The 17,123-nt window shown below is 38.3% G+C and overlaps 1 protein-coding gene across 1 annotated transcript; it reads right to left on the bottom strand.

Annotated features, from left to right (window-relative positions):
• Window positions 1-3,341: 3,341 nt before the first annotated feature.
• LOC106525245 (26S proteasome non-ATPase regulatory subunit 11A) lies at window positions 3,342-16,652 on the bottom strand (the record flags this gene model as incomplete). The annotated part of the gene is given in 13 exon segments (XM_014019402.1): window positions 3,342-4,359; window positions 5,090-5,233; window positions 5,333-5,384; window positions 5,490-5,525; window positions 5,611-5,736; window positions 5,831-5,893; window positions 8,037-8,097; window positions 8,240-8,384; window positions 9,283-9,477; window positions 9,579-9,636; window positions 15,452-15,648; window positions 15,765-15,866; window positions 16,499-16,652. Coding segments are annotated over 12 exon segments (1,269 nt in total). The 3' UTR covers window positions 3,342-4,359; window position 5,090.
• Window positions 16,653-17,123: the final 471 nt, after the last annotated feature.

The raw sequence follows: 17,123 nt of genomic DNA, 5'->3' as shown, positions 1-17,123 counted from the left end.
TGTCACTGCTGAGACTGAAAGTACAGCCTGTTGCATTATATATGAAGTGGGTTTATTGCTAAAGGTTTATAGTGTTGACAAAACAAAATTATGATATAAATATTTATTCTTTGATCAACTGGAACGTTTTGTCTTTTTCTTGTAATGGCTACAACAAMTGGACTTCTCTTGATTCTTGAAGACATTGCATCTTTCACACTGAAGGATTCTTCAGTTCTGATCATGGGCTGGGACCTTGTAAAGACTGGTGGTTTTAAGGGTGATTGAAATAATTTATTTAAACATGAAAAACCGAGCAGGGGATCTTGGGTTCCACCTTTCCAACACCTGTCTTCAGGCAGTTTTATAGCCATCAACTCCTTAAAACATGTGACTAAAACAGCTCACATGTTGGCCTCATTAGGAAGCATTCAGCAAGTGTCAACAACTCAAACACTGAAAGGATAAAAGCATGACTCAACAACACGTGAGACCTTAATGGACCTTTTATTGTGGCTGTTTAACAATGACTTTAAGGCCTGGAACATGGAGGTTCTGTATTTATGATGTGGGTCTGGTTTGACCAGTGTGGCTCGACCATGAAGAATCTAAAGAAGGATCGACCTCGCTGGCCTCACGCCAAGGCCACAACCCCACGACGTTCACATGTTAGCATGGCATGATAACTGTGACCTGKTTTTAGACTCAGGGGGAGCTAAAAAAAAAAAAACAGTATCACAGGAGAACACTCTGGTCTGATTAAAATTTTATTTGGCAAATATGAGGGGACCAGCATCATGGTATTCTTCACTCTGAAGGAATCTGTGATCCAAATGTTTTGATAACGTTGTAGGAGCTGAAGCACCTTGATGCTGATCTGTGTTTTGGTACTTTTGGGGTCTAAAGAGAATTCTCATTTCCTTCAGCTGATTATCCCCCCACTTCTGTCACAACTCCTTTAGCTGTTGTTTCAGATTTCCACAATTCTGTCTTGACACTTTTGACATCTTCCTTGTTTGTTTGTTTCACTTTTACAGCCTGAAAAATTAGTTTATTATTGTTCCAAATGTAAAAATCTACTGAACATGTTTTACCATGAAAGACCTTCCTGGAGGATTCTCAGAATCTTAAATTGGATTTTGATTGAGAGCTCTGTCCATGAGGTGATGTTTTCTGTCAATCGACTGTAAAAACAGGTTTTGTCATCACTTTCTTTTCACTGCTGTCATTTGCATATTTAGACTTTACCTGATTATTGTTTTAGAAATCTAGGCACTGTCAACACGACTCTTAAAATATGTAACCACAGATTAGGCTGATGATCCTGATGGGCAGGATCACCCGTTTGTGGTTTCTGTCTGTAAGAATTTATGTTAGGTTTAGTAAGGAATTGTCTAAAAGACATTTTAAAAATATGTAAAAGTTTGTACTGTACACTATACTGATGTGTAGGAAGTGACAAGTACTGGCCTTCTCTTCATGTTCAAATCTAAAAAGATAAACTTTTTTGTCTAAATGTGCAAGGAAGTTTGAAAAAACACAGTAAGAATGACTTTATTAGAATGTCTTTCTAATATTTCATGGCTGTTTTGTGTTTGGGGGCATGGCCTACTCTCTCCTGCTAAAAAGGACTTAAAGGAGGCGTATAATGCAAGATTATTTTTTTAGCTAATTTTATGTTATTCCTCATCAAAAACCATGAAACCACAGTGTTGCTTTGACTCATTCATGCATGTTTGAGAAATCCTTGAATCTCCTGGTAAACACGCGGAGCTGCCTAAACATTTGCTGGTACATAGCACTGCCTTAACGGACATAGCTCCTCCCACCTGACAAAACATTAGTATGAAAACATGCTGAAGTGGAAGTGCTGAAAGCTGTAGGAGGTTCTTAAAGAAACAGGCCAATTTTAAGGTGTTTAAATAAGCTATGATGTGAAGTCTAGTTTATTTTTTATATACAGGTGCTGGTCATAAAATTAGAATATCATAAAAAGTTGATTTATTTCAGTAATTCCATTCAAAAATTGAAACTACTGTCAAGTCAGCAGTCTTCCCCATGAGTGTGTATTCTTCATGACTAGACTGAGAGACCGTTTAAAGGCCTTTGCAGGTGTTTTGAGTTAATTAGTTGATTAGTTTGTGGCACCAGGTGTCTTCAGTATTGAAAGTTTTCACAATATTGTAATTTTCTGAGATACTGAATTAGGTATTTTCATTAGTTGTCAGTTATTATCAAAACTAAAAAATTTGAAATATATCAGTCTGTGTGTAATGAATGAATATACAAGTTTCATTTTTTAATGGAATTACTGAAATAGATCAACTTTTTTATGATATTCTAATTTCATGATCAACACATGCATACAGCATTTTCATTAAATAATTGAAGTATGTGTCAAGAAAATACATCATACCCCTTAAATAGCTGTTATAACCCTGCTGGCCAGGAGGCTAAAAAAGTTAAACTGGAAATCTGCAGCTTCACCAACATGATGCATTCAAAACATCCTTAATCTTCTTAAACTGAATTAAAAGAAATCAGGTATTTCTTTGTGTCTTTGGTGAAATAGATTTAGATCTGTCTGAACAGCAAACCACAGTGATGCTCGACTTGCATTGTTTAAATCTTAGTGTTCACAAAATGATTTTCTTGTCAGTCCAATTCTGAATGCTGTGGGGGTAATCACAAACTCACGTGCTGCCATGGTGACTTCACAGAGCCACAGACAGAAGCTTTGACATTTTTGAACATAGGCAGTTTTCTACCATTAGTCAAAAATGGTTCAATATTCACATAAGTTCAATATTAGTTACCTGGATTTAGTTAAGCGATAAGTTTTTTAAATTTTGGCACCAAAAAAAATCAAATCTGAAACAAAAAATCTGGCGATTATGGTCAGATGTTCCATAGACATGGTCAACGCCATGACTTTTAGCATTAATTTTGAATTCTAACTTTGTGTCCAGGAGAAATTTAGTAAGAAATGGATTTTTTATACCTGGAAGGGATGTAGTTTAATGGGGTACCATCAAAATTGCTGGTACCTTTTATGCAGATAAACATGCTATATCTCTTGGACTACATGTTTAATGTGCTGAAAGCTTTAGCTGCAGAGGAAGGCATGTTCAGGTTGAGCTTAGCTTCATTTGTTGAACTTGTCAGTTTCCTGTGCAGTCTGAGGGGCTCCAGGTGTTGTGTTTAACTATCTGAGCCACACTTGTTGAACAGTAAGCAGCAACCATCATTAACATGACTTGGCAGACCAGCCGAATATGACAAACACGCACACAGAAAAAAAGAGAGAAGAGGAAAAGCCCACCAAGATTAGGAGGCTTCCACTATCTAAAAATGACATCATGTACAGGTTTATTTTTTTATTAGCATTTGTCTTCCTCTATGCCATACATGGTAAACCCTTAAAAGTCTTTGCAAAATTAAAGTTCTCAGAAATGTACAACTTCATTTTCTCCAGGAAAACCTCCCTTTTCTGCAACCAACTCGACGCAGAGGAACCGTCTGAGCTCTCAGAGGCAAGTTTTACTTTTCTTACAAGTTTCTTAAAATAAAAACCAGGGAGCAGAGTGATTGGGCCCTGAATGAACAGAAAACAATTGGAAAATGTTATGTACAAACAGGAAGTGCATGGGGGACAGGACGTTCTGTGTTTCCAAATGGACAGAACAGTTATGTGTCCCTCACTGTCCCATAATGCTTTGTGACACCAGGCAGGTCAATTCAAATGTGCTGCAAGTTCACAAACTTGTAAAGAATTTACTTTTTTGTTTTTTAGAGGGGTGGCCTTTGATTGATTTTATACATTTGCACAATGAAAAAGGAAACATTCAGTTTCAGAGTTGCTCCAGAAATGAAACAACAAATTCAGACCCACTGACTACCCTCTGACCCMGCTCTGACAACAAACATTTTTATTTGTATGATACACGTGTGTTTAAGTACTGTATACATATTCTTTGTTATTTTACAAGATTCCCTGAAGGCCAGCGCAGAGAGAAAAATTTTGGAGGAAACAGGGGGGTTAAGGGGCAGGGGGAGGCTTGTCCAACTTTACATACAGTAGAAACCAGCAGAGGCAGAAAAGGAGAGTGCAGTGCCGGGAGTTGTCCATTAGGGGGCGCACTGTGTGTCTTATCGACCCCAATCAGAGACCGTGACAGGATGGAACGAGCAGAGGAGTCCACGCTGTCACATTCTTCCTCATTGGGGGGAAGGGTCTTCATCATCTGGACAGTTAGTTTATTTGCTTGCTGGGTAGAGTGTTTGTAATCTCCTCATCCTCCCCAGATTGAGGTGAGTGGATGACAGAGATCTGACTGGCCCATGTCAGTCCGGACAGGATGACAGATGAKTTCATTCCCTCTGAGGAGACAAACACTCGTTAGTTTGAACAGAAATGGAAAGACTTTGGAAAAGTTCTGTGACATGGTCAGAAAGTCGAGTTCGTCTTTAAGCTGCCTTGGTTCTGTCATAAATCACTAATCAAGCTAACAACATCCTGCTGCTTTATAAGTATTAAAAAATAAAGCTGGCACTGCCAAACCATATACAGCAGTGGCGTTGATATGGGCTACAAATAAATTATGTTTCAGACATCTTGTTCTAAAACTTGCAGCCGGCTGGTTGAACCTTCTTGTCAAAGACTGAGGTGACAGAGGGTCTAAGTCACCGTTTGTCCTGCGACATAATAAAACCCTAGGATTGATAAAGGATTGTCAAACTTTTCTACATGACTGTACATTCAGCCAGAGAAACCACATTTTCTGTCATTCATCTGGCTCAGATGCTGTAAAAACACTTCTGTGATGCAGTTAAATTCCTGTAGGTGAACCACAAACCCACAGATCATCAGTCAGATATGAACAGCAACACTTTCATGAGCTGATAATGTCAAACAATACAAGTGTCCCGATTTTTTATGGATTTATCAACTAACTTATACTTTATGTCTGAATAAAAACCTTTTTTTTTGTGATTGTTGCTGATCTGTTAGAGGACTTTTGCCTGGATCAACCTCCTGTTTTATCAGAAAACTAAAGTTCATTTTATTTCTGATAATAATAAAAACTCTGAACACATTCTTGGGGCTGACCTTATGTGAGCTTTTTTGCTTTGTTGTAAAGAGAGTCGACCACTTTGCTCATGTTCTGAATGGTCTCCAGTGCTGCCTCGTAGGTCTTGTCCACCATCGGCTCTTCAAATACGATCAGCACGCCTTCACCTTGGTCCAAAATACCTGGCAGGTGGGAGGTACAGCACTCAGACCCCAACAAACCATCAATACCATTGATTTAAAACAAACAGTTTTAAGCAGAGAATAAAACTTTTGACATACCATGAAACTTCTGATCCAGAATCATCTGTGATAATTTCCTCTCCACGTCTCCCTGCGAGGCACAAAGTCAGACTGTAAACGCTCAGCAGTAAAACCCAGAACACACACATGAACCAGGTGATCAGTGTTAGATGGAAATAAAAAGGGCAATGCTCACCTTAGAGAGTTTGATGAGGGAGGAGATGTGTGTAATCTGTCGGGGCAGGACAGTGTTCAGATGTTTGGCAGTAATAAACGAAAACCAGAGCTGTTCAGTCTGAACAGAGTGAGGAGTTTACCTGGACCCTGGAGAAAGGCTCGATGACCCTGATGAGGTTCTGTTCCAGCAGGTTGTCATACAGCTTGGTCAGGTGGGTGCTGATGATGGGGTCGTCCCTCAGCTCGGCCTTGTAATCTGTTAGTGCCTGAAGACGGTGGAAAACAGGACGTTTGTTGGAGATAGAAGCTACTGACAGTCTAGAGCCACTTAAAAAAATACAACCATCTGATAAAACAGACCTTTTCAAAGTCTGCCAGAGATCGGTTCTTGCTGGCTTGTGCCACACATTTTAGAGATTCTGTCTGTAAGAAAAAAACAAACATGAACAATGCTGCGGACAGAAACATCAGCAACCAGATCTGACTGATAAAACCAAAAACAATTGAAGACCAGATCCATTTGGTGTTTAGTCTATCTTTTAATCATGACTCTCAACTACATTGTGCCTGACGGATGAGTTCCAACAAGGGATTTATGACCAGCCATGAACACAGCACAGCTTAGCACTAACTCAGTCCTCCAAGATTATAATCTTTGTTCTAACAGTAAAAACAAATAAGTCAGATGAAACCTAAAACAGGTAAGCAGCTAATAAAAATACAGCATTTTCTACATTAGTTATTTCACTGCTAAAGTTTTACAGTTTAAGTACTAACAGGTAACATGAGGAACTTTTTCATTTTTCCCATCCAACCTACAGAGAAACTTCCTAATGCATTATTTTGGCAAACTGAAGTACTGCTACCAAAGTCAAGACAGAGTTTCTGATGAACTCTTTGTACACGTTTTCTCAAACCTATTCATCACAGCGGCCATCTTGCATTTTGACATGACAACCCAATAATCTCTAGTGACCATTCTTAGGCTTAGATGTAACCCCACACCAAAATGGAAGTTTGCACGTTGCTTATTTTTCAAGTGATCCAGCTCACCCAGCTGCAGCCCGCAGGTTTCATAAGTCATACCATCGTAACAAGACTAGCAGTGGTGGGCACTAACCCGCTAAAGCACAAATACGCTAATTGCGGACCTAAATATTTCATTTGCGCATTAGCAGACTTAGTAATTTTTATAATTCATAAGCGGATTTGCGCTTTCTAAAATTAAAATGCAGTACCGCTAATAACTAATTATCTACCAGTCATCATTATCTTGAACAGCAGAAGGTAAGGCTGTCAATTAATCACAACACACGTGATCTATCCAACAAGCACCACTCCTAGATAAACACACTTATTGCGAAGGTATACATCCTTCCTGACTGTCACTTTGAGCCACGGTTCTGATTTCCCACAATGCTTTGTGTCTGCTTACGTAGCGGGAAGGCAATAGCAAAAACAGTAAACGTTTGTAATCCATACTAAAATTTTGTATGTATTGATTTATTTTACTTTACAATGGGAGCTCCTTTTTTTAAAAAATGAAAAGTTTAAACGCTGGAGCTCAAAAGCAATCGGCCAACGGTGTTAGAGACTCAGAAATGATTTAAAGATGTTATGCTCGTGAAGACTGACATCTAGTGGTCAACTGGGCAACTACATGGAAAACGTCCTAATCCAGGTAGGGAAAAATCAAAAAGAAAAATTAAGTAGGTCCTCTCGATGGGTTCTTCTTTAAGGAAAAGTTTTGTCTCTCCTCCAAAGAGACTCCTTCAGTCTGATGAGTTTCAGGGGAACTGGAAAACTTTAAAACCCACTGGAAACATGAAAAACTTTAAAATCCAAGCTCTTATTTTGAAGGGAAGATACTAATTTCCTGTTCCCCGTGCTTTTGTTTCTCGTCAATCCATCAAGTACCCAGAATGCATCGTTTCAGTTTTCCAATAAACAGTTTTAAAATTACTTTATTGATGCTTCTTTAATGAAAAATCTACAACAAACAAAAGAAAAAGACAAAGAAGCAGCCGAACTAGCAATCCTCAACAACTTGTTAATTTTTGCACCAGGAAGCCTAAGTTCTGTTTCAGGAAATCACATCCCCAGCAATCGGCGGTTGTAGAATTAAGTTGTAAAAGAGTTCATACACAGCTAGTTGGCAGTATTGTGCATATACTGTACATGAATTGTCAGCAAGTAAATGTCAAATTGAACTTGTGCTTTGAAATGAGTTTCCGCTAGTTTTTCTACAGCATAAGCAGTTTTGAAGATGCAGACCTAAATATTTTTATAAGCGCTTTAGAAATTGTGGAGCTAATTTTTGGATTAGCGCTGCCCACCACCGAAGACTAGTTTCAGATTTCAACTTTCTGTGATTAGAGCTTCAGAGCAGTGGAGTGTTTTCCCATGCCTCTCTCTGGCACTATATGCATGTAAATGCTCACATTTCTTCATTAATTAATGAAATGAGAATGATCAACACTGACCAGCCCTAGTCGTGTGCTTCTGTAAAATGCCAGGCTGGACACTCATTCAGCCGTTATGAACTTTCAAGAATGAAGAGACGTACCTGTCTGCCTGTGTATCGCAGAGCTAGTTTGCCACTGATGAGGGCCTGAACGTCCTCCGGGCTAAAAAAAAAAAAGAAAAACAAAACAACAATATACATTATCTTAATTCTCTTTCTATAAAACTGAAAAGTGTTGATGAAATGAAAAGGCGTCACTGACACCACAGGTCAGTATTTGAGTGTTTTTCTGCTCCAGCACTCACGCGTTGAGCATGATTTTGCAGAGCAGCATGTATTTCAGGGCTGTGATGGCTCGAGGACTGTCAATAGAGTCGTAGCCCTCAAAGGCTTCATAGAAGTATGAGTACGCCGTCTTCCAGTCTTTCTCCTCTGCTGCGTGAATGATTCCTGGAAACACAAATAAAGACGCTCCTGAGCATCATGTCTCCCTCTCTCTGTTCATCAAGGTTCCTGCAGCTGAGAGATCTAAATCTACAGCAGAGGTCTGCAACCTGCAGCTCTATGGGTAATCTGTTATGAGTATTTTTAGGCAAAAACGTACAGGGAAGTGGTTACYACTGATATTCATAACCACAACAAAAAAGGCTAGCTTTGGCATTTTTTCCCTGATGATTCTTTTTTGTGAATAATGCAAAAAAATAAAATAAAATTAACATTTTGATAAGTTATGTTCATTGTTTTTTAGCCACTTTATTAATCCAACATCCTACATTGTTATTTTTCCATAAATCCCATTAAAACAAATGTTTTTGCCGAATTGCTTAGAAAGGAAACAGTGACATTTTAAACATCCCAGATTAGATAATTGATTGATTGACTTAGATTATTATTTTCCCTGAAGGAATCTTCCCAATGGATCAATACATTTCTTAAATTTTTGTATACATGTTTTTTTTAACTTTTGAACTTTTTTATTATGTCTTTGTATGTATAAGTACTATGCACTTGCTGTAACATTAATTGCTCTTTTGGGACCCGAATAAATCTGAACCTGAACCTTTAATGGTCAGTAAAGATCAAATCTCCTAAGTAAGTTTGATAAAAAGAGACAGACGCAAAAGTTGACCTTTGATGGAAACAAAGATGAAGTAAACAAAGACCTCTGATCAATAATTTTAAAAAACGTCATGTATAGATTCACTTCGACTTTTAATTTTTTTTTGTTAAATGGGGATATGGACATTTTGTCATCTAAAGGAAGGACACCTGTAGGCTGCATGAATTAAAACTGATCAGGGACAGAACTGTAAACGCTGCAGACCACTGAACTAGACGTTCTTGTTACCTGACTGCATGTCTAAAGCTGCCTGTAGTTTGGGGGGGCAGTAGATGGCGTTGGCGGTTGTCCTGGCAGAGGTAAGCGCAGCCCGGGCCTTGGGCAGGTTACTGAGTGCATGGTACGTCTTACTCTCCAGCAGCTGGACCTCCACCAGGAGAGCCTTGTCGTCCATCTTCTTCAACTCCTGCAGCAACTGTGAGCCTGGAGGAGGCAGGAGAACAGAAGAGAAGGTTTGAGCTTCTGTTTTAGTTCCTGCTGCATGTAAAACAGCACCTGGAGTTAGAAACAAACCCTGTGCTCACCGAGTTGTAGTGCCTCCTGGTAGCACTTTGTGTCAAAATACAGTGAGATGAGTCGAGCCTGAAGAGAGAGGAGAAATTAGTTAAATCATTAATAATTACATGTGTTAATGCCCCCTCATGCTCCTGACAGTGGGACCTGCAGCCAGTCAGTCAGTTCTGGTTGTGCAGATTTAAACACTTTTACTGCCAGATGACACCATCAGTATTTTTCATAGGTAAATATTTAATCTCAAAACAAACTAAATCAAGAGATTCAACATAATCATGAAAAATTGGTAAATTATTTTTTATCATTTCTACATTCAGTCAAAAATGTCACAATAAGCTAAAACAATTAAAAAAAGGTTTTCTTCTATACCAAGAGGGTCAGGAAACGTTCCTTGACAAGCCAATAAGAAAACACTGCAGTTAGAAAAGCTGCAAACTTTGTCAATAAACCTTTCAAGTTATTAAACTACTTTTTAAATGAACTATTTGTAATTTCACGTATTCATCAAATGTTAAAGGTATTTCTTAAAAGGGGACCYATTATGCAAAATTCACTTTTTAAAGGTTTTTTACTCAACTTTGGGTATGTACTTCTTAAAAAAAAAGTCCTAGGACCAAAGAAAAGCACCCAGGGGCATATTTACTGTAAGTAAATGTATTTTTAATGTATATTAACGACAAGTTTTAAACTTCCGTCATTTTGTGATGTCACAAGCCGAACGACGACCCACTGGAACCTGCGTTCAGCCCCTCACCTAGCAACCCCCGGGTGAAACTCCACCTCCTCAGTTTAAACAGCCGTCACGGTTGTTGTTGTGCAATGTGCAGCTCATCTCACAACAAGCCTCCAATAGGGCAATGGGTAGTGTTGGACCAGAAAGTAGGAGGCCAGGGTTCAAGACTGGCATGGACACATACAATTTAATTTTTTTTTCATTCGTTATGAACACGTTTTCTCATGTACCTCTATTGTTTAGTTTATTAAAGCCTTGTTAAAGCCTATTTCTTTGAGTTTCTGAGGTATTTTGACCGCTGCTGCTCCCTGCTCTGGTAACASCACGCAGAGTGAGCGCAGAGCAGAGGAGGAGGAGGAAAAATTATTTTCTSAGAATTATTTTCTGCATTTAATTGAATGAACATGGTCTGGATAGCCCACAGACATACCATAAAATTTTCTAGGACCCATAATTGGTCTCTTTAAAAGCAAAACAAACTGCTGGTGTTGGCTTTTAAGAACAATAGTGATACAGAGTTGTAGCAATACAGAGGATTTAAGTCAATGAGGAATATCCGGGAGAGGGCTGAGAAATTAGACTTGGATGAGAGGTGATTTGAAGCAGCAGGATGGTTTTACATCAAGAAAGAACAACAAACACCATCTCTGATTTGAAGATGTTGATTGAGAAGAACAGAGAGGGTCAGAAAGAACTTCATTGTGTCTGCTTGAGTTTAGAAAATCATTTGACAGAGTGCTGTGAGAGGATACCAGAAAAAGACAGTAGGGTTGGGCAATATTGGCAAAAAAAAAAAATCACAATTAATTACGGTATTTAGCCAATAATGATTACTTTGACGATTAATCCCCTGGAGTCCCTGGACACCTTTATGTCCTAGTCACATGAACAATTTAGTGGGAAAGATTTGCTCTTCATAAAAATCTGTTCCAAACTGTGTCAAAAATACAGACTTCAGGCTGTACATCTAATTTTAAATTGTGTTGATAGATAAATAAATTACAGAACTTTTTTTAATGTTTATCATATTTGAAGCAGAGAGGACCAGCGAGTGGACTCTGCCTGGTGGCATTAATTGTATTAATCGTCAAGTGCCAAAACATAATCGATTAATGTTTTTCTGATGATTAATTGCACACGATACGATTATGCCCAAGCCTAAAGGACAGACAGGAATCCTTGTGGACTATGTTTGCAGAGAACATTGTGTTCTGTGGTGAAAACAGGGAACAGGTGGAAGAGAACTTGGAGAGGTGGAGGTAAGTACTTGAAAGAAGAAGAACGAAAGTCAGCCACAAGACAGAGACCAGGTGTGTGAATGAGAGGGCAGTAGGTGGAACAAAGGTCACAAAGATCCAGGACTTCAAATACTTGGGGTCTACTGTCCAGGAAAACAGGTGTGGTAAAGCAAAGAAAAGCCCCGGCAGGATCGGGTGGATGGAGAAAAGCTGTAGGAGTGATTTGTGACAAAAGGATGGCAGCAAATGTCAAAGGAAATATTTACAAGAGAGTAGTAAGACCAGCTGTGGCGTATGGTTCAGAGACAGACACATGAACAAAAGACAGGAAATAGAAGAGGAAGTATCAGAGCGTAAGTTGAAAGATATTAAAGAGTAACTTACCCCAAAATTAACTTTTTTTAGCTGATAAACTGTCTAAAATGTGTCTAAAATGTTATATAGTAGTTTCTGTGCTAATTTTGATGTTTTTGTGCGTATTTGTTCAAATCTGTAATATTTGGTCTAAAAACGTGTTTTTGCTGCTCATATGGGTAGAGCAGTGGTACTGCAGGCTAATTTGCATATTGTTAACGGCTCTCCACGGTGACGTGTCTTCTCCACAGTTTTGTCACAGCGGCTGTGTTCTGGTATAAAAGCCTCTCTCTAAGACACGCCCCTGCAGCCAGCCAGCCGTATCTGCTACATTTAAATAAATGCAAGTTGAGTGCCTAATAAAAAAACAAAAAATCATCATGACAGTCATGAATAATAAAAACGTGTTAATGCATAAAGAAAATAATGTAAGATCACTGTTTTTTGTTTAAATTGCAATGCTTGTGATAAAACATTTAAATGTTATGGATTTTTAATATGAAGTCAGAAAGTTTATAACCTGAGAATTAAAAAAACAATTTTGTTATGTGTATTAATATTGTATTTTTGGTTCATTATTTTTTAATCAGAGCACTCCTTAAATCCTTATAGTGTCCTAATTTTTCAATATATGAAAATATAAACTCTGTTTAACAATCTGCCTGATGTCACTTCATGCTGCACCTGCCTCCTGAGACCAACATTAACACTGAGTTTAAAATTAACAAAACTGCCCTACATGTTTAATATTTTGAGACATTTTGCACGACTTATCCTGAAGGACTTTCCAGATAATCCGAGTTTCTTTTCACATTTAGAAGTTTAGAGTAAAGAAAGTAAAAGTGTAATTTTCATCCACTATTGCACAAAAGACTAAACAACAGTCTGGGAGTGTTTTTGTCTGTTTGGAGGAAGAGTTGATGTTTTTGTGAACCACATCTTGAACAGAGTTGTAAAGTAACTAACTACAAATACTTTGTTACTGTACTTAAGTAGATTTTTTGTGTATCTGTACTTTACTTGAGTAATTATTTTTCAGTGTACTTTTTACTTTTACATTTTTACACAATTATCTGTACTTTCTACTCACTACATTTTTTAAAAAGGTAAGAAGTAGAAAGCCGTTACTCCTATTTTATTCTGAGTTGTTATTACTTGAAAAAATACTATCCTGATAAATTGTGTCTCTTGGATAGAGTGAATTTAATTATGGTTGGATGAGAAGTATAAATATATGCCATTCTGACACCCTATTAGCTTGTACACAATAGGGTTGGGCATAATCGTATCGTGCGTAATAAATCGCCAGAAAAATATTAATCGATTACTTTTTGGCACATGACGATTAATACGATTAATGCCACCAGGCAGAGTCCGCTCTGTGCTCCTCTCCGCTTCAAATATGATGAACATTAAAAAAAACGTTTTGTAATTCATTTATCTATTAACACCATTTAAAATTAGATGTACAGCCTGAAGTCTGTATTTTTGACACAATTTGGAACAGATTTTTATGAAGAGCAAATCTTTCCCACTAAATTGTTCATGTGACTAGATCAGGGGTGTCAAACTCCTGTCCTCGAGGGCCGCTATCCTGCATGTTTTAGAGGTTTTCTTGCTCCAACACACCAGATTTTGATCGCTGGGTAATTAACAGGCTTCTGCCCAATTTGAAGAGTTAATTCAATCACTGAATCAGGTGTGTTGGAGCTGGAAAACCTCTAAAACATGCAGGATAGCGGCCCTCGAGGACTGGAGTTTGACACCCCTGGACTAGATCATAACGGTGTCCAGGGACTCCAGGGGATTAATCGTCAAATTAATCGTTATCGTCTAAATACCCCAATYAATCGTGATTGATTTTTTTTGCCAATATTGCCCAACCCTAGTACACAACCCATCACAGTTACCTGCCGTTAGAAAAAATATTTTTTGGAGAAGTCATTTTGGAAAATCTAACTGCTCACTTTTACTCAGTACTTTTACTTTTAATACTTTAGTTGATTTTGTGTCAGAAATTTACTTTTGATACTTAAGTACAAAAAATATCGATACTTTAAGACTTTTACTCAAGTAATATTTTTAGAGAAGACTTTAACTTTTACCAAAGTATAAGACACTTGTACTTTTACTCAAGTATCACTTTGAGGTACTTTATACAACACTGATCTTGAACTAATATGATGAAGCTTAGCAGCTGGATTGGATCTGATCATAAACAGAACATCATGAGACCCCAACATAAAACAGTCCTGAAAAGTTCTTTCTAGTTTCCTCTTGTGAATGTCCACTAACCTTGTAGATTGTTTTCCTTTAAAACACTTCATCCTGCAAACTATAACTACAAGCAATGCAGCCATGCTGCCACCATGTGGCAACACCAAGCAGCCTGGTTCAACAACGTTCAGTCCAAAGAACAGAAAAATTACAGATTAAAATCTCCTTTATCCTGGTTAAAAAACAAACAAACCATGTTTTACCAGACAAACTCAGGGTCAGCTTGAAAGCGAGTGAGCTCATAAACAAAACAATGTTTTTTAACATCCCTAAAGTTGCAAGTGTAGAGTTAATGACACACACAAATACAGTTTGCAGAGAGATAGCTTTTGTCCCAATTCAACATGTTTTCTAATTCTGCACTCAGCTTGTACCTTTGCTCTGAATATTTGACTCTTCATCAGCTACTTGGACTTGTGGCTAAATGTGAGGCTATTCTGATTTATTTTAAACAGTTTGATGTTTACATTGAGCTGTAAACCGCACCGTTTCCTATACAGTTACAATAATCCCAAGTGTGACAGAAGCAGTACATGTGCTGTCAGTTTGTGACTCTAATATTGGGGAAAAAAGACAAAATTAAAGTATTCAAGGATATTCCTAACAGCAGTAGCTACTCTGAGCACTTCCAGATTTTCAGTTCAAATCAACTCTTTCAAACTTTTGTGATGTTTTATTAAATGCCCTTTTTATACTTTTATATTATGCAACAATTTTAACAGAATTTATAATATTCCTGTCAGAAGTGACTTAAGCTGCACTAGAACTGCAACAGTTAGCTGCTGCTGCTATCGGCACTGGAAACGGCCACTGAATTCTAAATTTAAAAAACTGTAAATAAAAATTGACAACAGTATTGTAATTTATGAAACAGAATTTTGTATGAAACAAAATGCAACACTTTGGCCTCAGCTACATTAAGACTAGCCATAAAAATTTGTTTCYCCTAACTGAGCTTGTTGCAGCAACAGGTAATCATTTTTCTTAACATTTCAATCAGAAACCCACTTCAAAACAGACAAACTTTCCTTTTAACATTTAGAAAAGAAATACACTTTTCTACAAAAAGAGTGGACAATCTAAGCAGGTCAAGTACTTAACATTTAAAGAGATTCAGACTCAGATTTGGTGAAGTGAGCAACCCAGCAAACATTTCAGTGTTTATTGCATGAACACAAACCATAGTCACCATCCATCAACCAACCTCAACAAGCATCATAACGAGTAACTCCAGTAACTGTAGATATCTGACAAGCCATCCTGCAACAACACCCAGCCTCACCTCTAGTGCCTGTCTTAGGAAGGTCCTCTTCTCAGCCTTGGCCCACTCGATGCACTCTAGGCAGAGCTCTACCTCCTGACCCGTGGCAGCTTCCATGTCCAAGAACAAGTCCAGCAGGGAGCGGACCAGCCGGGCTGCTTTGGCCTTGGAGATGGAGTTGAGGAAGGGCCGTACATACTTCAGCAGGCCTCCAAGCTCTGAGAATAAAGTAAAAATATTTAATTATTAGCTGCTATTTCACTATTTTATTTAAAACAAGACAGTCAAATATTTCCATTGTGTTTTGAAAAAATATCCACTCTGCTCTGGTTACCTGCAGCTTGGCCAGTCTTCGCCAGCAGCCCACCCAGCTCCAGGATGCTCTGCTCTTTAACACGCACCGCCTCCTCATCACTCTCCTGGATGTCCCGCTTCACTAAAACACAGGTGAACACAATGCGATGATGTAGTGTTTTAACATGAGCCACTGCGATGCACTCCATTGAAAACACCGTCATAAACTTGGTGTTTCCGTCTTGGACTATGGTTAAATTAAACTATTACAGTATGTCATGAGTTGACTGTGTAGATGGCATGCAGCCAGGTGGCTAACGAAACAGCGAGGAATACCACATAAGTCTAATAATTGCACAACAAGAATACAAAAAGAGGATCGCAGCTTAGTTTTGATAAACAATATGCTACACAAAACCAAAAGCTAATTGCTAATGTTGCACTAGATTAATCACTAATTTCTTTGACGGCCCTAAACTGTGAAGACTCATTGCTGCTAACAGCTACTAGCCAGCTGTCACTAAACTTCCAGCCAAATGAATGAGCCGTTAGCTAACATTAGCTTGCATTTAGAGCTGGCCGGTATGCTGCTGCTGACTCACTCTTAACAGGGAGCAGAAGGAGACGGCTAACACTGGGCTAGCAGGCGTAGCTTAGCTTCGGCGCTAACTAGCACGCTGTCTAACCGAACAGCTGATGTAGAAAAGTGTTGGCTTCTCGTCCGAACGTCAAACTACTCGAAACCCATCACCGATTAGTGTCGATTATATTTACCTATAGAATGTAAAATATCGATGGAGGCATTCCGGTCAGTTCCAACAAGAGACCTTGCTCTCTGAAACTCAGCCACAGCCGCGGCTGCCATCTCTCTGCTACCTGCCTCCGCTCTCTCTGCCCGGGTGGTTTCCGGTTGAGTCGTCCAAATTGTCTGGAGCGATGCTGCCCCCTACAGGTGGCGCCGAATAACGACTGTGCAGGGACTGAGGGACTAGTAAAAAAAAAAAACTTAGCACAAAATGTAAGAAATTTGTGTTTGGTAGATTTTTGTTCTTGTAACAAAGCTTCTTGGCAATAAATCTTATACCGGGCCATAGTATTTTGAGTTATTATGCAAATTCCTATCATAAAAACGGTGTCAACAAACGTTTTGGCAATTAGGTTTTGTGTCATTCTTAAAATGGCCATGACTGTGTTGTGTGTGTATATATTATTTGTTATTTTTGATATTTCAAACTTTATTCATTTCTTAAAAACAAAATTCTATGTACAATAAAAGAAAAGAAAACACAAATACAATGAAATGAAAGGTAGCAGAGAGAAGAAAAAATATATCTGCCCCTATGTATGTATGTATGTATGTATGTATGTATGTATGTATGTATGTATGTATGTATGTATG

This window comes from Austrofundulus limnaeus, unplaced genomic scaffold (assembly GCF_001266775.1).
Source record: "Austrofundulus limnaeus strain Quisiro unplaced genomic scaffold, Austrofundulus_limnaeus-1.0 Scaffold220, whole genome shotgun sequence".
NCBI classification, from domain to species: Eukaryota; Metazoa; Chordata; class Actinopteri; order Cyprinodontiformes; family Rivulidae; genus Austrofundulus; species Austrofundulus limnaeus.
The sequence above is the reverse complement of the archived record's forward strand: the minus strand, read 5'-3'. Positions and strand labels throughout refer to the sequence as shown.